This window comes from Vigna umbellata, chromosome 2 (assembly GCF_029865625.1).
Source record: "Vigna umbellata cultivar VRB3 chromosome 2, Vumbellata_1.0, whole genome shotgun sequence".
Taxonomy (NCBI): domain Eukaryota; kingdom Viridiplantae; phylum Streptophyta; class Magnoliopsida; order Fabales; family Fabaceae; genus Vigna; species Vigna umbellata.
In genome coordinates this window covers 52464130-52489905 of record NC_142166.1, presented here as the reverse complement: position 1 = coordinate 52489905, position 25776 = coordinate 52464130, and the positions used below count along the sequence as shown (strand labels likewise).

General features: G+C 32.0%; 6 protein-coding genes and 1 pseudogene across 6 annotated transcripts; 6 read left to right on the top strand and 1 right to left on the bottom strand.

Moving 5' to 3' along the window:
• The first annotated feature begins 1057 nt into the window (after positions 1–1057).
• LOC124837299 (auxin-responsive protein SAUR23-like) lies at positions 1058–1683 on the top strand. Its single transcript, XM_047312626.2, has one exon. The coding sequence runs from the start codon at positions 1260–1262 to the stop codon at positions 1506–1508; it is 249 nt and encodes an 82-aa protein (XP_047168582.1). The 5' UTR covers positions 1058–1259; the 3' UTR covers positions 1509–1683.
• Positions 1684–3458: 1775 nt separating this feature from the next.
• Positions 3459–12260, bottom strand: LOC124837287 (CDT1-like protein a, chloroplastic). The gene is made up of 5 exons (XM_047312613.2): positions 11947–12260; positions 11728–11862; positions 11156–11387; positions 9976–10725; positions 3459–4014 (listed from the first exon to the last, which is right to left on the bottom strand). The coding sequence occupies exons 1-5, from the start codon at positions 12228–12230 to the stop codon at positions 3982–3984; spliced, it is 1434 nt and encodes a 477-aa protein (XP_047168569.2). The 5' UTR covers positions 12231–12260; the 3' UTR covers positions 3459–3981.
• Positions 5341–5834, top strand: LOC124837306 (auxin-induced protein 15A-like). The gene has a single exon (XM_088107489.1). The coding sequence runs from the start codon at positions 5426–5428 to the stop codon at positions 5681–5683; it is 258 nt and encodes an 85-aa protein (XP_087963615.1). The 5' UTR covers positions 5341–5425; the 3' UTR covers positions 5684–5834.
• LOC148204316 (auxin-induced protein X10A-like) lies at positions 7177–8099 on the top strand (annotated as a pseudogene).
• A 3836-nt stretch (positions 12261–16096) lies between the features above and the next one.
• On the top strand, positions 16097–16606 carry LOC148204315 (auxin-induced protein 15A-like). The gene has a single exon (XM_088108077.1). It carries the CDS (start codon positions 16214–16216, stop codon positions 16466–16468), a length of 255 nt encoding a protein of 84 aa, XP_087964203.1. The 5' UTR covers positions 16097–16213; the 3' UTR covers positions 16469–16606.
• A 1266-nt stretch (positions 16607–17872) lies between these two features.
• Positions 17873–18302, top strand: LOC124841956 (auxin-induced protein 6B-like). The gene has a single exon (XM_088107487.1). It carries the CDS (start codon positions 17936–17938, stop codon positions 18212–18214), a length of 279 nt encoding a protein of 92 aa, XP_087963613.1. The 5' UTR covers positions 17873–17935; the 3' UTR covers positions 18215–18302.
• A 3808-nt stretch (positions 18303–22110) lies between these two features.
• LOC124837319 (auxin-induced protein 15A-like) lies at positions 22111–22590 on the top strand. Its single transcript, XM_047312647.2, has one exon. It carries the CDS (start codon positions 22192–22194, stop codon positions 22471–22473), a length of 282 nt encoding a protein of 93 aa, XP_047168603.2. The 5' UTR covers positions 22111–22191; the 3' UTR covers positions 22474–22590.
• The last annotated feature ends 3186 nt before the right edge of the window (positions 22591–25776 follow it).

Sequence of the window (25776 nt, the reverse complement as noted above, 5' to 3'; positions counted from 1 at the left end):
TACACTTATATATATATATATATATATATATATATATTCATTCTTAATTTTATCATTATATAAATTTTAATTATTTAGTAATTTAATAAATTACTAAAAATAACTTACATTAAAAATACTAATAATTTTATACTTTTTTATTTAATTTTAATTATTTGTTTATTTAATAAAATTAAATTCGTAAAAATATATATTTTTAATTAATATTATTTAAAAAAGTAATATATATTTACTAACAAATTGTTTACACTTTCATGTTAAAAACTGTCTGTCTAAATGATTGTTATTATTTTATTAATTTAATTTGTTTTTAGATTGATTTACTGTAAAAAAAATTATATTTCAACTCTATTATTTATTATCTAACAAATTATTATCATCAATCTAAAACGTTCATTATGTCTAAAGTTTAAATTCCTTTTTAATGATTTTATATTTAGTTTATTTTACTCGTGTTTATTTAATTTTTTTTCATTCTTAATTTTATTTTTTTATACTTTTTAATAACTTGGTTATTTAATAAATTATTAAAAGTAAAAAATTCTTAAAATATTAAATACTTTTTGTATTATTTTTTAATTTCATTTTTTATGATTTCTAATTGCTTGATGAATTAATAAAGTAGAATTCAAGTATGACTTTGGGATTTTTGTGTCTCACTTTGTTCTGGAGGTCTTGGGAGGAATCGTTAGGTGGTTTTTAGGATTATATGAATAGCACCCATAACTCCTTGTCTGATGAACATTCTAAACCTTATATGAAGGATTCTGGTAGGGAGACAAATCAACACAGTGAACATTTAAGATGTTGTAGACATGTCTCGAATCATGACATTAAAATTTTCAGACTGGCATTAGGTTTCAAATGGAAATGGTGTTGGCTGTCTGTTGATGTTTGGTAGAGACGTTTAAGAAAGAATCATCTGATTTTTCATGCTGATGTCCCTCACTAGACCCCATTTGGCCCTTGCCTCTTCATGAACATCATGAGGCCATTAATCTGAGATGTTTATAGATATTTGACAAAGATGTTTAACACAGAACCATGTGACCCTTTATGCCAATGTCTCCAACCAGACCCCATTCATGAATAATTTCTGTACCAAATCTATGACAAAGTTTTCTCCTTAGCTATATATATATATATGCATTTGCTCATGGTTAGTCCCAAGCAATTCAAGTCTAAGCGTTCTCTATCAAACACTTTCTATTCAGTTCCTTTGAAATCACTGTTTTCACAACAAATAAGAATCAGGCATAATGGGTTTCGGCTTCCGTGGGTTTCAAAGGCGTGTGAACATCCCAAAGGGCAGTGTAGCAGTGTATGTAGGAGAAAACCAGAAGAAGCGTTTTGTGGTTCCCATATCATACTTGAACCAACCTTCTTTCCAAGAGTTGCTGAGTCAAGCTGAACAAGAATTTGGATTTGATCATCCAATGGGTGGCCTCACACTTCCTTGCAGAGAAGATGTCTTCCTTCAAGTCACTTCTCGCTTGCACAGGCGATAGACAGATTTCATACTCAAGTCTCAATAAGAATCAACTAATTGTTTCTGTAGAAATGACAAAATTTAAACATGTATATACTTTTTTCATCTTTCAATTTTGTTCTCCCGGAAAGATATACATACTGTAACAGAATTCTATGAATACAAGATTATCAGAGGCTTTTTCTTCACATAAATTATGATATTGCTTTCTTTCAGCTGAACTTTTATTTTGGTTATACTGTTTTTATTGTATTGTTAGAAACAAACAAATTTTGGCTCTTTTCAGTTGCATATCTACCCAAATAAACAGTAATAAAAAACCGTGTATTCAAATATGCATGGCATTTTTGGAGGAGTATTAGAGCTATGTTTACAACTGCAATTTCCTGCTTCCTACGAGCTTAAATGATGACTATTTTAGAGGTATATATTGGGATTTATTTAAAAAATTTGTATCAAATAAGTATTTGGTATATAATTAACTTTTGTTTCGAGTATCAATTATTTAAAAAAAAATGGTTATTTTTTGTTGAAGCTACTAATGAAGTATTTATTTTGATTTAACCTTATTTTCTCCGTCAACAAAAACTTTATAGCAGGGCTTACACTTTAGCAGAGTCGCCAGTGCTGTGACTCTCTCCCTTACAAAGAATGCATCCCATCTTTCATATGTACTATTGATCAACTGAAAATTCCTTCTCTTTCTTAGTGTTGAATTCATGCACTTGGCAAAAATAGTAGTCCTATTGTAGTCTTGAGGTCCATGCAGCAGTCTAATTTTCTCTTGGATTTGATCAAATCAATTAGTTGCCGCTGGATTTTCAGCCATGTTGTAGTAGTATGCCAATTTTTGGCTGAGCCGATACCTTGAAGACTTTCACGCAACACGTAAAAAAATGTCAGTCACATAAATACAATGTACTAAAAGTAAGAAGGGAGGATAAATGGGTAAGGGTTTCTTAGGCTTTACATGATCTCTAACTGTAAAGATAGAACTTTAAGGGTGGTAGGGATTGGGAGGACAAGACCTGGATGTGGAATCTAACATGAAGGAGAACTAGGTGTGATTGGGAACAATCTCAGGAGCTATCACTTTTTCAATGTATAAATGGCCACACGTTGAAGAAAGGAAGCCCAGATACCTGGGTTTGGAAGGAAGATGATAATAGAGTTTTCATGGTAAAGTCAAACCTATAACATTTTTACAGAAAAACATGTTCGGTACAAACAAATCCCACGTCTGATAAAATAAGAAATAAACATAAGTTTATATACATATAAAATATTTTACCAGTACGGAGATCTATGTATATGTGTATATATTAAACCTACACAACAAAACTTAGGCTTGGAAATGTGTAGTGCATTTTAAAAACGCTATGGAGAACGAAGACCATTCCGAAGGGACAAATATTAGGTTAGAATAAATTGTCAACAAATGATAAATTACTTGTAATTAGGGAAGCTTTTATTTTAAGCAGCTTCTCTTTTTAGATCTTTGCACATCTTATGTAGATACTAACATTTACATTTTTTGTTAAAGGGCTAGAATAATCTATTCATTTATTCTTTATTGATAAAAAAAAAAGTAAGATGTTCTTTAATTACGAAATATACCATGCTAATATAACGTCTTTCTTTATACCTGTCACCCTCAACCTCGCAAAGACTACTGGAACTAATATTTTTTTGCCCCTATCTTATGCAACCGACATCATCAAAGTTCCATATTCCAAAATATTGGCTTGCAAAATGCAAACCCTTCTGTGCAAGCTTTTAAAGGTCCAGAAAAATATACTATGGTACATTTCACAACCACAGTCCCTGTTCGTCTTTTACAAGTAATAGTTAGAATAGGGTCATTTAAAGAGGGTACCTCCAAACATAATGATGTAACAGCTTCCAAGTACATTTCTAGGTTTATATTTTGAATTTCAAGTACCATTGCAAAAGCAAGAACACATTTGATATGTTTAGATGTGTCTGAAACAAGTGAAGCAAGTCATGACAACTCTCTTTCTTAGGCTCATACTTCAAATGGTGGGACATGTAATTCGCACATATTATGTAACCCTCAATGAAAGCCTTCAAGGCAACACCGTGTGATCTTTAATGAACCCTGCCTACTGTTAAATCTCTCATCAGACAACTCATTCACAATCCCACTCTCTATGTACGCTTTCACTCGGATCATAAGCAACATAATTTATTCTCACACGTAAGGATCAGAATTCAATTTCACTGCTTTCTTCTTCTACTTCTTTGAAACATTCAGTCATTCATTTATAGTGCAAAGAAGCAAAAAAGCAATGGGTTTTTGCATTCATTCAGGTATTAAAAGATCTTCGTTGTCTTTTTACAAAGTAGTGGAAGTCGCAAAAGGGTATCTTGCAGTGTATTGGAAAGAAAATGAAGAGATTCTTGATTCCCGTGCCATTCTTGAACTAGCCTTTCTTTTAAGAATTGCTTAGCCATGCTGAAGAGGAGTTCGGTTACTCACATCTAATGGGTGGTCTCACAAGTCCCTGCAGGGAATGAGTTTTTAGATACAGCTTCTCGCTTGAAAAAAACTATAATTCTTGTGGCAAAGGATTCTAATCCTACAACAGATAGTTGAGACAACTTTGTACAGCAGGCTTTTCTTTTCTTTTCTTGATTTTTTCATCATACTTTTGTCCATTTCTCTCAAACGGGGGAAAAACATTCTGAGACCTAACTGAATTCTCTGTAAATTATAAATTTTCTCCCTTTGTTAACTCAAATATATATGTGCATGCAGAAACACAAGCCTGTGTCATTCTGGAGTTGGTGTTATATGTATTAGTGCAAATTTAGTATACCGCTGTATAATTATGCTCATATTAATTAATTTAATATTCTTGTTAGCATATATAATAAATATTTTTTCTTAAATTACCTTCAAATTATATATATACACACATATATCCAATTTCACATATATGAAAAGAAATGAAATGAAAAAGAAAAATCACTGATCACATATTATAACAACATATCTTTAGTCACTTATTAATGTTTGAAAGAGACTATTCAAAAAGGACTTGTGCTCTTCATATGGACTTGTCATCAAAGTTATTGCAATAAAGCATGCAATGAAAGGAAACCCTAGACAACAAGCACAGTATACCATTCATAGAAGGGTATGGTATCACATGTTTTACTTATTGAAATGTTATCACAATCACCTGCTAGTCTCCCCTTAGAAGCACTAGACAATAAAACTTTTTATTTCCCTTTGTAAAAGCAAGTATTTTAAGTAAAATTTTAAAAAGATAAAAAAAGGAAAACTTTAACTGTAAAATAATATGAATAATTAATTTTATATAAATAACATTAACATAATTAATTAGGATGTCTCATGTTTAAAGGCTTCAAATCTTTTAACGGTAACATGTTAAAGAATAAATGAAATTATTGAAAAAGTGAACTGAGTAGCATTATAGAGGACAACTACACAAATTAGAAACAATATCTATAAGAATACTTCCATATAATTTTCATTTGGTGATTGTCTGAAGCTTTGTCTAAACTATGCAATTACAAATTACAGTTTACCATGGCTACATAATTGATAGGTTCTCCAACATGTAACGTCCCTTTCATTTTTGAAGTAGTCATCATGTTGGCACATCTCCAAGAAATGTAGGGCACACGTCTGAGTTTCTCTGTAGTCTCTAAAACTATCATGTCATCTCTTATGACCCGTGTCTGTTTGTCTCCTACACATGAACACATCAAAGGGCTCGTCCACTTCTAACTTTTGCGCCAAATATTATCCACAAAACCTGAGTCGTCTATATGTATATATTATTAGCCACTTATATTCACAAGCAACACAACTCAACTTCTCTCGAAAGAATCAAAGTTTGTGCATTCCTTCTTCTACATCAGTTTTCTGTCAACTGAAACAACACAATGGGTTTCCGTTTACCTGTTATTAAACGAGCATCTAAGGGGGCTGAAATCCCACCAAAAGGTTTTCTTGCAGTCTATGTTGGAGATAACATGAGGCGGTTTCTGATTCCTATATCATACTTGAACCAACCTACTTTTCAGGATTTACTGAGTCAATCAGAAGAAGAATTTGGATATTCTCATCCAACGGGTGGTCTCACAATTCCTTGTAAGGAGGATGTGTTCCTGAATGTCACTTCTCGCTTGAATGGGCTATAACTCATGCTAGAGAAGACTTACCAGAGTAGATTAGGAAAAAAAAATTGTACAGGGGGAAATTTCTTTTAATTTTTCATTTTTGTTCTTTACCTTTTCCACAAGGAGCGGAAAGATGTTAACCAGAAAGTAATGAAAAGAGATTTATTCAACATTTTAACTTTTGTTATATCTTTTTTGAATTCTATTATTTGAGTTATTGATGTATAATCTAATAAACTGTCATAATTGCAGAACTATTGTATTAATTACCTATATATGTTCATGAGCAAAACTTGGAACATCGACATATATCTTTCCTGAACCTGCTATTTGCTAGATTCTTCTAAATTATTTGGTTCACCCGATTCCTGGATTTTTCTTGGTACAATAGATCAAATATCTTCCTAATCTAGTGGTTCTACCCATTCTACATACACCTTAAAATCAATCTCAATTTCAAAGGTCATTGCTTTGCATTGTCCCAATCAATCAGCATTATCACATGACCTGTTTGTTGCTTCTGGGACAAACTGTAGTGGTGATCCTCTGTAAAGTAATTTACAGTTCACAACATTGATAAATGAAAAGTAGAAAAATCCTGATCCAAATAAATTGAATATAGCAGCAACTGATTTTTCATCCACGGCTTGTTTCCTTCTTTCCTATCCATGTCCCGTCCATCAATATCTCTTTTCACCTACTTATTTGAACCTTTATTAACTGTATGATTAATTTAAAAATATTATTTACCTCATGTTAGCTTACTATCATTAACAGAAGTTACAGTACACATAACCTTTCGTGTTCTCCATTAACTTATTCATTAAATATTTCCTAGGAAGACCCTAAAGCTAGTTTGGTACCGCTCATGAATTAGAGTTCGACTAATTATTCTGTCATCTTCAAAGAAAATCTTAAGACAATATACTCAGAACAACATTAATAGCTTGATCATTAGTCGTTATGACCTGTATATTTTATACCTGCAAGATCAGAGCAGAATTGTACACTATCGCTAATTTTAAATATTGAATCATTGACTAGATTACTCATCACTAGTTTTGCGTAATTGCAGTTTTTTCAAGACAGTCCAGCAGGAAGCCCTTCCATTTGTCAACCAAGAGGATTATATCATAACAAGTGATACATTCATGAGCCAGCAAAAGTAAATGCAAAATATTTTTTGAATTTATGAAATTGTAAAAATGGATAGTTTGAGTTTTTTCTTCTATATAGTTAACTACTTGAAATTACTAACTTCAAATAAATACATCCAAATTTTTAAAATTTAACGTCCCGTTAACTGAATAAACTATATTTAATTTCTTTTAATTTAAGAATTTGTACCATGAATTTAAATGTTGATATAACCTATTATATATTATTTTAAGATATATTAACCACTCTGGCACGTGTTTGTACATTGGTGATTAGTCAATGGTGAAGCTATGTGGCGAGACAATAACACTTTGAGAATACTACGACAAATCTAATAGAAAAATGAAAAAAAAAAGTCAGGATAATGCCATTAGAAAAGTTGTCTCCAATCACAATCATGTAACAGCTTCAAAGTAAATTTCATCTTTTATAGGTGGAATTTCAAGTACCAACAACTATCAGTTTCCCTATGAAAGAACAAAAGATTTGATATGTTTTAGAGTTGTCTGAAACAAGTGAAGCAGTAGGTCATCACCGGATCCTTTGGTAGGCCTATATTCTAAATGGTGGGGCGTGTAATTGTGTGTCATTATGTAATCCTCCATTGAAAGCCTTCAAGACAATAAAATGTGATATTTAAGGAACTTGTCTCCCACCAAAGCGCATTTTTACCATCCAATAAGTTAGGGAAAAACTTTACACCCTCTATATATACCCTTCACTGGTTTCATAAGCAACATAAATCATTCTCGTACTGAAGCATTAGAACTAAAGGTGACTGCTTCAATCTACTACATAGAAATCATTTTTTCCATCAGCAGGTGAAGCAATCATTAAAACAATGGGTTTTCGCTTACCGGATATTAGACAATAATCATTTAGTGAAAGCAAAGAATCTTCTTGCAAGGTGCTGGAAGTTCCAAGAGGCTATCTTGCAGTGTATATCGGAGTAAAATCGAAGCGGTTCTTGATTCCAGTGTCCTTCTTGAAGGAGCCTTTATTTCAAGAATTGCTGAGCCAAGCGGAAGAGGAATTCGATTAGTATCATCCTTTGGGTGATCTCACGATTCCCTGAAAGGAAGATATGTTCTTGGATATAGCTTCTCGCTTGAACAGATTATAGTTCACGCTACTAAAGATCCTAATCCTAACAACATAGTTGAGGCAATTTTGTACAACATCCTTTTGCTATCCTGTAAACTAATCTTTTAATACATGCAAGGACAAACCTAAACCTTGCGCCAATTTTAATATATTGCGTACTACAGTTATTCTTCAAGACTGGATCTTTTATAGTACATACTATTTTTTTCCCTTTGCCATTCCAGAGTGGATAGTGGAGGTGTCAATGATATAGTTAATAAAAGAGATTATTACAACATTAATTTTTGTTATATCTCATTTAATTATTGAATTCTAAGTTAATCTGTATTAGCATCTGATTTAAGAGCATTAATTCTTCTATAATAATATGTGGTTCATGCGCAAAACTAACATATCAATCCTCAACCAACCTTAGCCTTTAGCCAGATTCTTCTATAATATGTGGTTAATCTTATTCCTGGTTTTCTAAGCCTTGGGGAACGAATATCTTTTTAATTTTGTGGCTCTTACCATTCTTTCTGCACCTAAAATTTAGCCTCCTTTCCTAAGTGTCATTGTTATATGCACTGTCCCAATCAATCAGAATCATCACATGGTTTGTTAGTTGTTTTTGGGGCCAACAAGTGACAGATAAGCCTCTACCAAAGTAATTTACTGGAAAAGTATTAATTGATTCTCATAATTGATCTGGACTTCAAAATTGAAGTTCTGAACTAAAAAAACAAAATCACCGATTGAGAAATAAAAATAACTTTTGTTAAAGATTGTTCAAGTTCGCTTGTTCTCCTTTAATATTTTGCCTAAAACACAAGACGCTGAAATCTAGTTTGTTCGTAAATTAAAGTTCTTTTAGCAAATTATTCTGACACGAAATGAAAATGATGAACACCCGAAGTTACAATTTTTGTATAATGTTTAGTGGAAAATGGAAGGGAAGTTGTTGCTAGACTTTTCTTGAAAAAACTAAAATCATGCAGCTTAAAAATAAATAACCAACTAAATTAACAATTCAAATTGTCGACAGATTATGTACTAATGAGCTCTGATCTTACAAATAAAATCTTTAGGTCAGTGACCAGTGATCAAACTCTTGATAAAGGTTCCATGGCACCTAATATTCTGATCCATTGTTATCAACTACCTTTTAATTTGTCGACACGAGGGTGTCAGCAATATATGCTAGGATTGAGTATCGTTGTCAATATGTCTATTGTCTAGAAAAAGATGTAGGTATTGAATTATGCACTAAATTTAACCAGAGCATATCCCATCTTATTTCACGTTGCTACTGTTAGCCTTTGGTGTTCAACTTCTTAAACCAATAGATAGAACTGACTTAGGAAACAATGAAGACTTACAATTTTATTGGGTACTCAACAAAATTAATCATGTATTGGGGACCTAAATTTTATTTAAGCCAAAATAATATAATTAAAATAGAATTTTTTGTTTGAAATTATATTCTGTTGTTCTTAGTACATGAATTAATCAGAACAAAACGACCATAAATGTTCCAAGAAGATTAACAGAATTATAACAAGAGATATTCTATGTGTTCACAACAATAATATTATGTTTCATTTTGAATTAATTTTTTTAATCTATACTTCTTTTTAATTGTAGTTTGAGTTGAAGAAATTAATCAATCAAAGCCAAATTGAACATTCAAGTTTAGAGGAAAGTCAAGAGGAAGAATAAAAAAGTACGTGCTTATTTGTGACTGAGCACAAATTACATTATGCATGAAAATATAATATAAGGCATGAACACTAGCTAATTCTGGAGCCACAGAAAAGAATGATTCTATATCCCTGATTTAAATTTAAATTTTGAAACATTCTCTCAATTTTCTTTCATTTTGACACCCACATTTTTCTATAATCATCATGCTTCCATGTACAACACTTTAATTGAATTAAAAAAAAATTCTTTGACATCTGATAAACTGACTTAATAGACACTCTTCAATAAGAAATTTAAAACCATAGGATCCAATAATACCAAATAAACAAATAAATAAAAGTAGCACATTGTTAAAAGAAAAGGCATACCGATTGGACAAGTTTTCCTGGGAGGATGTCAAAAACATCATCATCAATTGGTAATCCACCGGCATTGTCTTCATTCACAACCTCCTCATTCTTCACTGGGCTGTCAAATCTCAATGATCTTGAGCGAGTTGGCCGCCTAGCTAACTTGTTCAAAGAATTGGTTGGGTGGTCATCAGGACTCATAAGATATCTTTCGGGTGAACGCAAGGCAGGTGTGGCACTCATCAACCTAATTGGAGTAGAAACAAGTTTAGCGGGAGTTGACATGGCATCAATCCTCTCGAGAGAAGAAGCATCTTCGTTTTCTGTGTAGTCGACGGTTTTGCTTGGAGTAGAAGTGGGAGCTGGAGCACTGGATGATTCCAGAGAGGCACATATTCTTGAATAATTTTCACTGCTAGCTGCTTGTGAAGCCCACTCAGCTGGGGAGGGTTGTACTGAATCTACTTGAGAAATTTGCTGTACAGTATCTGCTAAATTTTGTTGAAGTTTCAAAGAAAATCTTGCTCTAAAGAATGGGGCAATGTGAGAAGCTGCTGCCAGACGCTCATTAGGCAATTCAATTGATGTCTCTACAGGTGCAGACATATTTGCATCTATGCTAGCAGACTCTACATTATTGACAATGTCATTATAGCGCATGCAGAGTGATAATTTTGTTGGGAGACGAGTTTCCGACGTGTCTAAAATATTGACATTCTTTGGGCGATTGAATGGCTCCGGTAAAGTTCCTTCTGGAATTTCATCACCCTACACATAAAAGTATATTTCAGACCAAATAAAATGCATAATAATTCTGATTGAGATATTACAAAGTAATTATTCTGATTGAGGTAGTAATTGCCCATTATTAAAAAATAATCTGGATTCACTCAAAAGAAATTATTCTGATTGAGATAAAAGTTGCTCATTGCAAAAATTAGACTGATTCATTGAAAAATATCCAAATTTATGAACCGTGATTTTCCCAACGGAGCACAGGACTTTTCCATTCGCATGTCATAGGATTGCACACCTATAGTAATTTTGCATGATAACCATCACAATCATGAACAAAACTAGACAGCCATAGAGTAATGCTCAGAGGAATAAAATCAAGGCAAAATTGAATCAGTAATACGAAATGCTTGACAGTAAATCTTATTAAACAGCTATTCTAGATGGAATTAATGTGACCCACCTCAGGATGAGATTCCCAAAATTCTCTAAGTCGTGCGTAAAACAACTTCCTCAATGACACTCTCCCACGTTGAGGAGGCATCTTCACATCAGACTCTACCGCCTCAGGAGCTAAAGAAATGTGAATATCCTGCTTCATACAACTGGTCCGTTCATCATGCACTAGAAACTTCTTCAGAACAATAGCATCAGGCAATATAAATTTCAACTGCGCTAGATGGCCGTGAGTAAACCTCATAAACAAAAAAGAAATACACAATTCCCTTATTGAACACTACTCCCGTAAAGATAGTGCAGGATGAGACCTAGATCAAAACATTTAAAGTATGACCTTCTTCCGGTGGGTGAGATAGCATTTGTTATTGATTTTAGAATACTCAAATTAGGTTAGTACACTCAGTAAGAGAATACCAAGTGATTATATAAGAAATTAGTATCTTCACATGTAATATTTTTTGGAGTGTATGGGTGGGATTGAGATCTGACCACGGAGTACAGAAACACAAAGCTTAATCTAGCATTTCATGTACAGATAAAAGATCAAACATTGCTATTGATTAAAAGAAAAAAAACCTAATCGATCGGTACCTGTCTGTTAAAGATTCAATTCTATGACTGATTTCCATAAAAGACGGCGTCTTCCCTTTCAGACGAAACATTGAAATTAAAGTGTCCAAGCGATCAAAGAACTGATCCAAAATTTCATATCTGCAAACAAACCATGAAACTCGCAACTATAATCAACATGTATATTTTTAAATTATCGGAATTTAAAAAAATTAAAATGTACACTTTTCGGGAAGCTTGTAGGGATCATCGTTAGTACTCTTGGATTTACTCGGAGAAGACCACTGTAAGATCTGCCTCCTCACACTCTTGCTTGGCGGCGGTGACGACGTCGTTTCACAATGTCGCTTCCGATTCTGCAAACCCTTGCCTACTTCTTTTATATCTGCGACGGAGAGCGCGACGCCGCAGGTGCGGTTCCGTTGCGACAGTTTCTCCGGCGTCTTGGAGCTGAACTGAACGGGGTTTGGCGATTGGACCTTGGAGCTTTGGAGATTGCGTTTCTTCATGGTGTTTGATGATTATTGATTTGTGACAGTGAAATGAAAAATTACAATGTACACAGGCTTTGTTTTCGCGGAAAAAGTGTTTTTATTGCGTACGCAACTTTGTTTCCCGCTAAAATGAGACGTTGCTTCCCGCCAAGATGAGACGTTTAAACAATTAACTATATTAATATTTTAATATCTTTTTCCATATTTTAAACTAAACTATTAATATTTACTGCTGTATATTGAAATAAAGTGGTAAATAGTTGTTTTATTTGGTGGCCAAAGTATTGTAGTTTCAAAAATTAAAGATCAGAGAAAGAATAAAATAACACTTTACCTTTTTAATACAGCCATATAAGAAGAATATTAATATCAAATATTGAGATGTGGATTTTTTTTTTATAATTTGGCATTAAATATGGAAATATTTAGGAATAAGAGATGGATATTATATTTATCATCTATAGTCTGGACTATCATGCTTAATTCTTATTCTTGCTTTTGGTTTTCTGGAATTTGTTTGTTTGGGTTCAGAATTAAAATTGTCATTTTTATGGTAAAATTATTAGGGTGTTGCTCCCTCCACCACCACACCTTTCTTCCTCCACTTCCCCTTTACTATTTTATCCTTAAATAAAATTTTATTTTTAGGGTTAATTTTTTTAATTTTACCCATTCACAACCTATTCCACTAATAACCTATTTTAGTTCCTCCTACATGAGTAAAATATTTTTCTTTTATTTTAACATTATTTTTTTTCATCTCTTTCTGTTGTCGCAGTGAGATACTACAAGTTGTAAAGGTTGGTGGTAGTAGAAAGAATTATCAAGTAGTCTCCCTCTCGTGGTGCAGTGTCGCTCTCGTGATGCAGTGTCGCTCTCGTGGTGCAGTGTGTGGAGTGGTGCAGTGCGTGTGTTGCTTCCTTAAGGTGTGTTTTCGAATAAACCTTCAAATAAAACCCTAAAATAAAAAACCTAACTTTTAAACGGTGACATCCTTCAACGGATGTCAACATCCGTTTAATGAAAGAACGGATGTCAACATCCGTTTAAGGAAAAAAACGAATGTCAACATCCGTTTAAGGAAAAAACGGATGTCGACATCCGTTTTTTCCTTAAACGGATGTTGACATCCGTTTTTTTCCTTAAACGGATGTTGACATCCATTCTTTCCTTAAACGGATGTTGACATCCGTTCTTTCCATAAACAGATGTTGACATCAGTTCTTTCCTTAAACGGACTCCGAGTTACGTTTTTAATTTTAGGATTTATTTTATTAGTTTATTCTTTATTTTGGAAATATTTTAATAATTTAATTTAAATGTTTTGATTTATTATTTTTTAATATATTTTTAATGTATTTTAATAATGTAAGGAAAATGAAGAAGAAAGAATCGTATGAGGAGAAGTGAAACGGAGAAGACAAATGGAGTTGTAAAGTAAAACAGAAGACAAATTGTTAAACGAAATTGAGAGATGGAAAGATTGAGTGCAGGGAGTAAAGTAGGAGAACTAGGTTTGGAATAAATTAAAATAATAAAAATAAAAAAATTTAATTTAAGGATATAATTGGAATTAAAAAAAATTGGGGAGGTGGAGGGAGAAAGGTGTGGTGGTGGAGGGAGCACCACCCAAATTATTATTGGATTGATTCTTCGTATTACGAGAAGATCGGTGATATTTGTGAAGATTTTATAAGATTTTTTTAATGATTATGTAGTATTTATATTCAAATTGATATATTGTTTTATATAAATATAAATAATTATATTGATTTAACTAAAATATTACATTAATTTAATCAATGTATCTATTTTAATATGAAAAACAAATTAACAAATCTGTTCACCCTCTCAACTTCTAAACCCCATCCTTTAGTTAACTGCATTCAAGTTTTCAAACCCTCGTTTGCAATTGAACTCATCGAGGTTGTTTTGTTAGGGTAAAAACAAAGTGGCACATAAGATGAAAGAAAGAGTTGAACATGAGTTTATATACACATAGATAACTTCGTCAATAAAAAACATTTTAGAGTAATACCAAAAATAAATCCGAGAGAGCTTAACCAAAACGGACAATATTTTATACATATAGAGATATGTGTATATTGAACCTCCACAATAGTAGTATCAGAACCCATGGCTTCATCATCTTCAAATCACGTCTTTCTCATTCAGGGTTCGCTCAAGCAGAACATGTGATCCATTACCACGAAATGAACTCTCTTTACGAATCTAGATGATGATCATTGTTTTTCACAAATTGTGCTGAAGTTTTGAAGCAATCCCTTTAGTGAAAAACTGATTTGGAAATTATCAAACCCTGATTTTCGTATTCAGACGTGCATGTTCATTTTCCTTTGGAAAATTTATCTCTGCATTCATACATGTACATTGATGGGCAAATTGCATTGCAAAATATATTTGGATAAAATGTGAGCTCTATGACAGCTTTGATCAAGTGAAAATTATGCATCAAGGTTTAGAATTTTGTGGTGACTGCAAAATGACTCATGGAAAAGGCAAAGGCTTGCTGCTGCTGGAAAAGGCAAAGCTGTAGCGACCTTGAAAAGCAATTGTTTTTTAATACAAATATTTATTCATTATAAAATAATTATTTATTCTTTAACTATTTTTCAAATTTAAATAATTTTTTACAGTATTTTTTACACAATATTACTTAAAATATTTTTTATTTTAATAACTAAAATTTATTTTATCTGTAACTATATATACTTTTTTGTTTATATAATTTTATTCTTTTAATTACTAATTTTGAAAATTTATTATTTATAGATATTTAAAAAATGCTTACATACTTATGCTAGCTCTGAATAAAAGATTTAATAAATTGTTTATATCAGGAACTAGTTTAAAATCCAAGTGTAGACACGCTTTTTCATATATATATATATATATATATATATATATATATATATTAGTGTATTAAATTAAAAAATACTTAGATTATATTTACATTATTAATAAAGTATTTTTAAAATATTTATTACTCCACATATTTCAAAAGTATGCCCCAGAAGGCATAGAATATTCTGTACACTTGTAATATGTATGGATAGAAATATTTTGTACACTTGGAATATGTATGGCATCTCAGTTCTGAACAAATTCTTGGAAAATTTGATTCTCACAAGTTCAGTGAGAGACTCAACTCTAATAAATGTGAGGTAATTATTGGGGCTTATTTTCTTCATATTGGGGCTTAATTTCTTCATATTGGGGCTTATGTAGAGCTGTTTTAATACAAATAATTATTTATTATAAAAGAATTATTTTAAAATGAAGTTTTTATATTGATTGAAGATAAGTTTAATTTAAGATATGAGTGAGTGTAAACTTCGATTTTATAAAATTAAATTAAACTTAAAATTTTCTTTTTTTAACTGTTGTAAAATAATTCTATATATTGTGATTTAAATTTTGAAACATTCTCTTAATTTTCTTTCATTTTGACACCAACATTTTCGTATAATCATCTTGTTTCCATGTACAACACTTAAATTGAATTTATTTCTTTTGACATCTGATATAATGCGACTTGATAGACACTCTTTTGGAGGCATGATCGAAACAGTTAAAATGCAGAAAATACGATATATTACAGAAGTGATAGGTTCTCCAACATGTTCATCTTGAAGTGGTCCTCATGTCAGCACAACCTTAAGAATATTGGACCCAGTTGAATTGATCAATCTGACAAGCAATCACCATCCTTGACTAAGGCCTCTAAGACAATACCATGTGATCTCTTTTGAACCCTTGTTTCTTTGTATCCCACCTTAACACATCAAATGGCCCATCCACACCTTCATTATAACAACAAATAGTACCCACCAAACCTTACTTCATCTATATATATATATACTAACCACTTCATCACAACAACACAACCCAATTTCTCTCCCAAGAATTACGATATACTTTTCTCTACAAGTTTTCTATCATCGTTCTTACTTCGGAGTTTGAATCAAAAAGACATCATGGGTTTCCGTTTACCTGGTATTAAACGAGCATCCAAGGGAGCTGAAATCCCAAAAGGTTTTTTTGCAGTCTATGTTGGAGATAACAAAAGGCGGTTTGTGATTCCTATATCATTCTTGAACCAGCCTACTTTTCAGGATCTACTGAGTCAATCAGAAGAAGAATTTGGATATTCTCATCCAACGGGTGGTCTCACAATTCCTTGTACGGAGGATGTGTTCCTGAATGTCACTTCTAGCTTCAATGGGCTATAGTTCATGCTAAAGGAGACTTACTAGAGTAGATGAGAGAAAAATTGTACAGGAGGATTTTTCATTTTTGTTTTCTTTACCTCTTCCACTAAGAGTGGAAAGATTTTAACCAGAAAGTAATGAAAAGAGATGGTTATCATATTTTTGCTTCTGTTAGATCTCATTCAATTTAAATATTTTAAGTACTTTTATATTGTATATTCAATTTAAATCTTATACGCGTATAAACTTGCTTATAATTTGAGAGCATAAAGATACTGACAATACCTGACCTAATATAGTGGTTATATTGGCAGTGTCATATTGTCCACGAGCAAAACTGAGAACCCTAATTTATCTGAGACAGCCTTAGCCACTGGGTAGACTTTTCTATCATCTTTCGTCCGTTGTTTACTCTGCACCATAAAAAAAATATCCTCTTAAATTTGTGGTTCTTCTCATTCTATCTGCACCTAAAATTCAGCCTCAATCAATAACATCATAGTGATGCTTCTGGGCAAACAAGTGATATAGTAGTTTATGTTGATCACAATAATAAAGTATATTTCCATAGGATGAAATCAAGTGCTCATTCAGATTAGCCCGTTCATCAACCGTATGATTATCTTATAAATATGATACACTGCAGAAATTGACTGTCATTTCTTCATCTGGACCTCAAAATTGAAGTTAGCTGTGTTAGGAAAAACCATCGGGTCTTTCATAGTCGTTCATGAATTAAATTGCTATTAGCTAATCAATTCTTTCATGCAAAAACAAATGAAACAACCATTATCAGTACAAGTTATTACATATTATTGAGATTAAAATTAATAGAAAATTAAAGTACAGTTGTTGCCAGACTTTCATGAAAAGACTAGTTTTATTAAGGACAGTAGTGTATATTTAAGCCTTGTGGTTCCAATCATGTACCATTCTGCTTTGATTTTATGTACATAAAATTTGCATGTCAAACAAACAGTGATTGAGCTCTGGATAAAGATTCCATGCTGGATCCTAATAATTATGATCCATTCTTATCAACTACCGTAGAACGCGTCACCAAGAGAGGTTTTATCAGCAATCTATATCTTAGAATTGAGTTGCATTGTCAGTATGAAGAAAACACGTGACATGTCTGCTGCATGTCTACAAAGACAGTAAAATTGAACAAACGTTAGACCTAAACATATTTTATTTAACGTTGGTTGGAGTCCTGTATAAGCCATTGATTCTGAAGTTGTGGTTTTCACTCTTAATGAACTTGTTCATAATTCATAGAGGCATGTGAGACATCACCATTTGATCTCTCATCTCATGGACCCCATCTTTTTATCATTTCTCCAGGACACAAATTTGAAGAAAACCTAAAATGTATAAATATATTGTCTTTCTTCACAACCAACTCAACTCATTTGCAAACTCACCGCAAAACTTAGCTACATTCTTGTAGTATTTGTGAATTTTAGCTTGCTCTTTGAGACATTTGAAATGGGTTTCCGTTTCCCTGCAATTAGAAGGGCTTCATTTACTGGTAGCCAATCATCTTCAAAAGCTGTAAACATGGCAAAGGGGTATTTTGCAGTGTATGTAGGAGAGAGAATGAAACGGTTTGTGATCCCCATGTCATACTTGAACCAACCTTCATTTCAAGACTTGCTGAGTCAAGCAGAGGAAGAATTTGGATACAATAATCCGATGGGTGGTCTTACAATTCCTTGCACAGAAGATGTTTTTTTGCATGTTATATCTAGCTTGAATGGGCTCTAAAGCTCAAAGTATAGAGAGGACTGACACAGATTAGTGAGATTGTGTACAGCAGGCTTCTTTTAAGACTTGTAAAGAATTTGTTTCATTCTCTTCTTAGGAAATTGTTGCAAAGATTGTTTATTAGAATGAAAAATTCAAGAACATATGTTTCTTACATGTTTTTCTCTTTCAGAAGCACAAAACCTTATTAAGTTACAATGTGTTGCATATACAGTGTTAGAAAACCGTTTTAACTGCAGAACAAGTCTTCTAACAAAGCTGGCAGAAACTAATAGCAGATATTTAGGTGCTTAAGTGCAAATAACTGGACAGCTACCGGGGAATAAAACTTACGTGAAAATTTTTAACACGTCTTTACCTGAACATATTGAAGTCAAAATGGACAAAGGGTATAATAATTGATCCAACCATAGAATAATGTCCTAGTGAACAATAAATGTTATTTGTGAAGCTTTGAAAGAGCTGACAGTGAAAAAGATACTCACAAGGACTTCCTGTTCACTTCACACGGTTTGTCGCCTCAAAATAGTAGTGAGAAAGCACATTCTATATATTTTGAATTGAAAAGAGTGGTCTTAGAATATGAAACCAGCAGTGACCAATGAGTTCAGGTATTCCATCAGCCAGCTAGCATTCCTTGAATCATCATAAATACCCTTGTGTTCAAATGACAAAATGCATTTACTACTAGCAAAGTGTGACTGGACAAATAAGCAAATTCCCTTTCATTTAGAGACATAATATGGACATGGAATTAACTAGTCAAAACAGATAGTGAACAAATCAACTAATAGAGTCAGGTTTACGATACTTTGTCCAATTAGGACTAGTTTTCTGCTTTAAATTTCTATGGTCCAGTGAGAAATAATGTAAGATAGAAAGCAAAATATACAATATTTATGTAATAGAGCACTAAAATATACCATTGTAGAATTGAAAATCCATTGAATAGAAATCAGTGAAATAAAAGAATAGTTCGAAGAGTTGGGTTGGGTAGCCATCTCACATGAACTTGTCGATAGAAAGTATAGATAGTTGTGAGAAAAAAACGTGGTCTGATTCTGAATAGAGCCATTTCACAATATTTAAGCAAAGCAATGGCTGCCTTCGGTTTCAAGCTCTCCTAGCAGCCACTCAACATTCAAACATTTAATACTACCAAGAGTGGACTCGACAAAAGGAACAGCACACTAAACCTTTCGTGTGCAGACATGTTTCCAGAATTATGGCCTTTCTTAAGCAATATTATTCCTAATCAATGTCAGATCTACAACCCATTGTATATCATAGAGGTTACCAAAATTTCTTCAAATAAATCTCTAGTTCTTAATTTATTGCTTAATTAACGAATGATTAACTAAGACCATGTATTCAAAGGTTTCCATCGTGCTCGATGAAGTAAGTACAAGAAGAGCAATTGAGCTTATATACTCAAAGATTCAAACATATCTTTTCGAGAGGTTCTAAGTCAGCATTGCACAACCCTTGAATTGTCATGATTATAGGGGCTTACTACATGGAATTGCTTCATATTTTTTTCATAGTAATATAAGAAAAGATGTGCCAAATTTATAAAGAGACATATCTTAGGTGATATAGGTGCTAGTTTAGGACTGTGCCATTTAAAGAGGTTCCCTCCTATATGAAACATGTGAAACACCCAATTTCAGGATTCTTCATAGGCAATACACCTCGAAAGGAGTAGCGTTTATTGTAATATCTCAAGTCGACCATCACAAAAACCTTCAAGATCGACAATCTAATTTAACAGTCTCTCACTAAGAATTGTCAAGTAATCCATTTAGCTCAATCCAACCATCATCTTGCAAGATAACAGATATGTTGGAGAGAAAACGAATAGATTCCTGTATCTTTCTTGAATGAGCGCCTTTATTTTAATAATTGCTTAGTCATGCTGAGGAGGAATTTGGTTTCTATCATCCTATGGGTGGTTATTAAATAAGATAACAAATTTATTTATTTTTATTTGGTTACTAGTTTTCTTTTCTCTGATTCTATACATACCCTCTAATAAGTACTCTCCCTCTTGTTATTAATAATAATAATATTATTATTATTATTATTATAACTATAATAGTAGATGATATAATAATAATCATTAATGTGAATTGCGTGTTTTGTGAAAAAATTATTCAACTAATAAGTTGAATAGTACTGTGCGAGCTCGAAGACACACAAACTTCATGCCAAATATAGAGATGTAAATAGATAATTTGAATTTATAGTATATAAATTTTTTGAATGGAGTGAACATGTTTTCATTTTGATATATTAAAACTAAATTATATATGGTTGAGAGCGCTAAGATTTAATTTTATTAGGTGTTAAATGATGCGATATTTTGAGTAAAATTATTATGCAGCTTGAGTATAGAAAAAAAATAGTAAATGAATAAAAAAATTAGAGTGGTAGTTTTAGAAGGAAATTATTTTAAGAGAAAAATATGACAACAATATGCATTAAATTTGATTATCATATTTTATTTTTAGAATTTCTTTATACAGTAAATCATCTCAAAAAAACAAACCCTAATTACATCAACAACTAACCTGTTTTATTTCTATAGAACACTAACACATGCTTCCCTACTAACTTTGGAAATATATGAATCTAATATCTTTTCTAGAAACCCAAAGACAAGTGAAGAATTTACTAGAACTTGCAGAAAGTTGATGAGCATGTCCTTATTTTTAGGACTAGGTGTATAATACCCAAACTTTTTTAGAAACTCCAACCAATGAATGTTCAACTATCATCAACGTGTGATGAAAGGGGTTTAGTAATAAACAACGTTCTCAAATTTTAGCACTGAACTATTAGAGTTGAGTATCTCCGTTGCACTTTCCATGCCATATAATCCCACCAAATTGTTTTGAACTTGAGAAGAAGCATGAAAACATAAAGATATTACATGAATATGTGTTATACAAGTTTTCAAAAGTTAAATTCTCAAATTCTAATATGAATATCATTAAATATTGAAAATATAAAATTAAACAGTTTTAGAACCTTAGACTGAGCATTCATTGCAGACACAATTAGCTCAAGCTCAATATGAAAAATCAGAAAACAAAGTGATGATAATGTTTGACCTGAGCTTATGAAATCACCTTTATACAAGAGTTTGGGTGATGATGAAGACTTGAAACTAAAATCACAAGGACTCCCCATGCCCTTCACATGGACTTGTCGTCAAAATATAGCTAGTTGTCAGAAAGCAGAAGCTTCTGATTTTGAATCAGCCTTCATCAGTAGTCTTTATTTCAAGTTCCTAGCAGCCATAGTCAATATTCAAACATTAACTACTTCAAAGCCACAACAGTAATCACGCTTCACAAGTTTCCATAATTATAGCATTTCATTTCTATACAAAACCATATAATGTGTAGAGAGTAGGTAACAGCATAGTCAAATGGAACTTTCCCGTAAATGTTGAATTAAGTAAATAGTATTCATTAGAAATGTCATTCTCCTTGATTTACAATCTCAACATTTATTTATTTAACATTTTATATATGGAATATTGTGTGGTCTATATTTCAGAGACAGTAAAATAAGTATCTGAAGTGCTAGCCATACATATTACAAGTGTACAAAATATTTTATGCCTTCAGTAACATACTTTTTGAAACATGTGAAGAACGCCATTACATGTCTCTTTCCTATGCTTACTTTCTAAGAAGTGGACATATTTTCTCATATCTCATGTCATCTGTCACGAAATTTTTCATCCCAACACCTTGTTATGATGAACATTGTCTCCCACTGAACACGTTTATCATAATTCATTCACCACCAATTACACGGTAAATATAGGATTTCCTACACCTATATATACCCTTCATTTGATTGACAAACAGCACAGATCATTCTAATGCTGAAGCATAAGAAATAAGCATAATACTATACTTGTTTGATATCATTCTGCACATCAGTGAGCTCAGAAACAGAAAACAATGGGTTTTCGCTTACCAGGTATAAGACGATCATCATTTAGTGGAAGCCAAACATTCTCTTGCAAGGATGCAGAAGTCCCAAAAGGGTATCTTGCTGTGTATGTTGGAGAGAAAATGAAGAGGTTCTTGATACCAGTGTTGTTCTTGAACGAGCCTTTATTTCAAGAATTGCTCAGACAAGCTGAAGAGAAGTTTGGTTTTTGCCATCCCATGGGTGGTCTCACCATTCCCTGCGAAGAGGCTGTGTTCTTAAGCATAGCCTCTCGTTTGAACCAGCAATAATACATGCAACAAAATATCCTTATCCCGAAATAGACTAATTGATACAACCTTTTGCATTAAGGTTTTTGTTTTTTCAGTTAGTTGTTTCCTCTGTATGAAACTTATGAAACTATGTCTGTGAAGTATATATATATATATATATATATATATATATATATATATATATATATATAGGCTGTTTTTCTAAATAAAGGCACAAGCACAAAACATGTGCCAGTTTAACTGTGTCACAGCTATAGTAGTAATCTATTGAATATATGGAAACCACCCAGAAGATTTAACTGTAAGTTCTTCAACTTCTGCAGAACTCTGATTTTACTTTTCTAAACTTGAGTGACACTTCCTTTAATACTCTTATTGCATGGTTTCATTTATTTTAATTACTTAGAGTTATTTTATTTAAATTCTTTTCATTTCAAACTAGCTTCATAACCATGAACAGATCAAATTTATCATGAGAAAAGATTAGCTAATATTTTTTTTTATCTTTATTAATGATTAGAATTGGTTTTCCATGTAATATTTAAGAAGTTCACTCACTACAAATGTAATTTTGTAAGAAAACAGATAAAAAAAATTATACGGTTCATTTAATATTACCTTCTTTTAGTTTTTACTTTATTTTTAGTATATATATATATATATATATATATATATATATAATTATTCTTTTACAATTATTTTACCTTTATAATATGAACAACTTTGCACAAACTTATAACAAATTAAAAGAAAGTACAGTAATAAAAAATCACATCAGAGAGAAAAACTCTGTTTAAATTTTATATAGAAATCTCATTTAACTTATTTAAAAATCAAGATGTATTAGAAATTACCAATTTATTTTACAAAAGAGTTATCTAAAAAGAGTCTTATTATATATTAGAAGATAAATAGTCAATTCAATATAATAATTATTAATATATTTCTTTTTTAATATAATTAAAAAGTTATATTAATGTAATAATAATTTTAATTTTACTAATTTTGTTTAAATTTCATTATAGATAATATGATTGAGTAGGTATTTAGTTTTTAGTAATTTTAATAATTTTAATTTTCACATGTGTTTATTAAATAAAAATTAAAGTAAATATACAATTCATTTTGAAAAAAATAAAACCATTGAGATCTTAAATTCAGAAAACAAAACAAAAAATAAATAATAAAAGGTGTGAGGCAGCAACTAGATTAACATCAGAAAACTTGGGCAGACAGAACATGAAGAGCATCATCCTCCTATAGAATAACATAGATAACAATCACATCCTTTCTTGGTTGTATAATCATGTCATAAGGTTGGGCATGCATAAATGCAAAGCATTATCCAATATAAGTAACAACTCTCACATTATAAATAGAAATAATGAAATTAATATTTTTATATAAAAATTGTAACTCTTTTTTATTATACTAAAAATAAACTGAATTACTTGCGTATATTATATTAAAAATTCAGAGCAAAGAATCACCCATTGAATGTTAGGTGGCAATGAATTCTAAAATGTCAAGAAATTCACCTAGTTTGCACTGATTTGGAATAGAGGAATCATAGAATATTTAAGCATAGCCAGCCAGCTAATATTGAAACAATTGCTACTGGGAAGAGTATGACTACACATAGTATAATCCACTTCACATTATTATGTATAGTCAAATTTTTTACAGAAATATGTACAGTCACTTACTGTTCATAAATAGCATACATCAATCTTATCCTTTGCCCCCAACCCAACCCAAGTTTCTGGAATCAACCATAGGTTTCCCAAATAAATCTATCTAATAATTATCCTCTGCGAGCCAACTCTATGTTTCTACCACCACATTTTATCTTATGTTTTACTTTTGTTGTTACTTTTAGTTCACTTTGTTATGCTGTTCTTTTAAATTTTTATTGGACCAATGTAAAGCCTGACACAACACCTAATACCAATTGATCTGGTTGGTCAATTTATGAAAAATAAAATAAAATAAAAAAATAAAAATACAATTCAAATGAAAATTCTTTTAATCCTCTTGAGGTATCATTCACATTATTATGTTTTAATTTTGTTTATTTTTATCTTTTTATTAATGTTTTTATTATTATCTTTTTAAGTAATCAATGATTTATTAAATAATTTTAGATAAAATAAGTATTTCATTTATGATTTTATAAACAAATGAAATCATAAAAAATTAAAGAATATATTAACAAAAACAATTTTTAACAGAGTTAAATATTTTAAAGGGTTAAATATGTTTTTCATCTTTTCAGTATCACACGATTTTGATTTTAGTTCTTATTCGAAACTTTGATCGTTTTTAGTTCTTATAGTTTTGAAATTAGTACTATTAGTCCTTAAACCGTGGTCAGGAAGGCACCAACATAGTCACCGTGACCAGTATAAAGTTTCTATATTTCGGATTTTGGGTTTCTCTCTTGCGTCAATCGTAATGGCTGCTCTGCAATACTTGGAATCGTTGCGCAACGCGCACCCTGAGCTCGCTGAATGGTACAATTCGCTCGCGGATCTGTACCAGAAGAAGCTCTGGCATCAACTCACCCTCAAGCTCAAGCAGTTTGTCGCACTTGCTGTTTTTCAGCTTCCACTCTTCTTCTTGACTTCATTTTCTATTCCGCTTTTTGTACTCGTAATTGATGGAAAGTTGTATTGTACCTCGATTTGTTTTGTTTCCAAAATTGTTAGGTTTAGGTTTAATTTGTTTTTGTGTGTGTAGTTGTTGGTTTGAGCTTGATTTGGGAGTTAGGGGTGATGTTGTCTGGAGAGAGTGATTTTGCTGCTGTTAGAGTTTTGTTTTGGGGGGCTTGAATTGTTGTGTTTGGAATGGTGGGAAAGATGAAAACTTTTTTCACAGGGATTAGTTTAGATTTGGCGTCCAGTTTTATGGTTTTAGTTATTTAGATTTCGAGGAGAGTGGTGAGTGATGATTTGTAGCGACCTGGTATATACTGGTATAACGTGTGGATCATGTGATTGGTAAGTCAAGGACCATGAAGATCAGAGGGCAGTGTCGTTTGGATGGAATGGAACTTCAGCCACATTGGACTGAATGAGGATGTTTCACTTCAAACAAGATCAAGTGAGCCCTGTTAAAGTTGGGAATGGCTTAAGTAATTAAACTGAATACAATTTTATTCTGTTGATGCCTACCAAGAGGTTGTCATGGACGGCGACGATGTCGGCACATTCTTGGCCACGGTGCTACTAAGGGCGAGGGGGCAGAGACGGGAAGCTTATGGGTCGCTGTAGATGACGAAGTTAGGTTCAACTTGAAAAATGAAACAATCAACATGGTACG

Coding starts and splice junctions, on each gene's coding strand:
- LOC124837306 (XM_088107489.1), top strand. CDS start 5,426: ATGGGTTTCCGTTTACCTGTTATTAAACGAGCATCTAAGGGGGCTGAA.
- LOC124837287 (XM_047312613.2), bottom strand. CDS start 12,230: ATGAAGAAACGCAATCTCCAAAGCTCCAAGGTCCAATCGCCAAACCCC. Junction 11,863..11,946: donor CCCTACAAGCTTCCCGAAAA/GTGTACATTTTA, acceptor GTTTGTTTGCAG/ATATGAAATTTTGGATCAGT. Junction 10,726..11,155: donor TTTGGGAATCTCATCCTGAG/GTGGGTCACATT, acceptor TTTTATGTGTAG/GGTGATGAAATTCCAGAAGG.
- LOC124841956 (XM_088107487.1), top strand. CDS start 17,936: ATGGGTTTCCGTTTCCCTGCAATTAGAAGGGCTTCATTTACTGGTAGC.
- LOC148204315 (XM_088108077.1), top strand. CDS start 16,214: ATGGGTTTCCGTTTACCTGGTATTAAACGAGCATCCAAGGGAGCTGAA.
- LOC124837299 (XM_047312626.2), top strand. CDS start 1,260: ATGGGTTTCGGCTTCCGTGGGTTTCAAAGGCGTGTGAACATCCCAAAG.
- LOC124837319 (XM_047312647.2), top strand. CDS start 22,192: ATGGGTTTTCGCTTACCAGGTATAAGACGATCATCATTTAGTGGAAGC.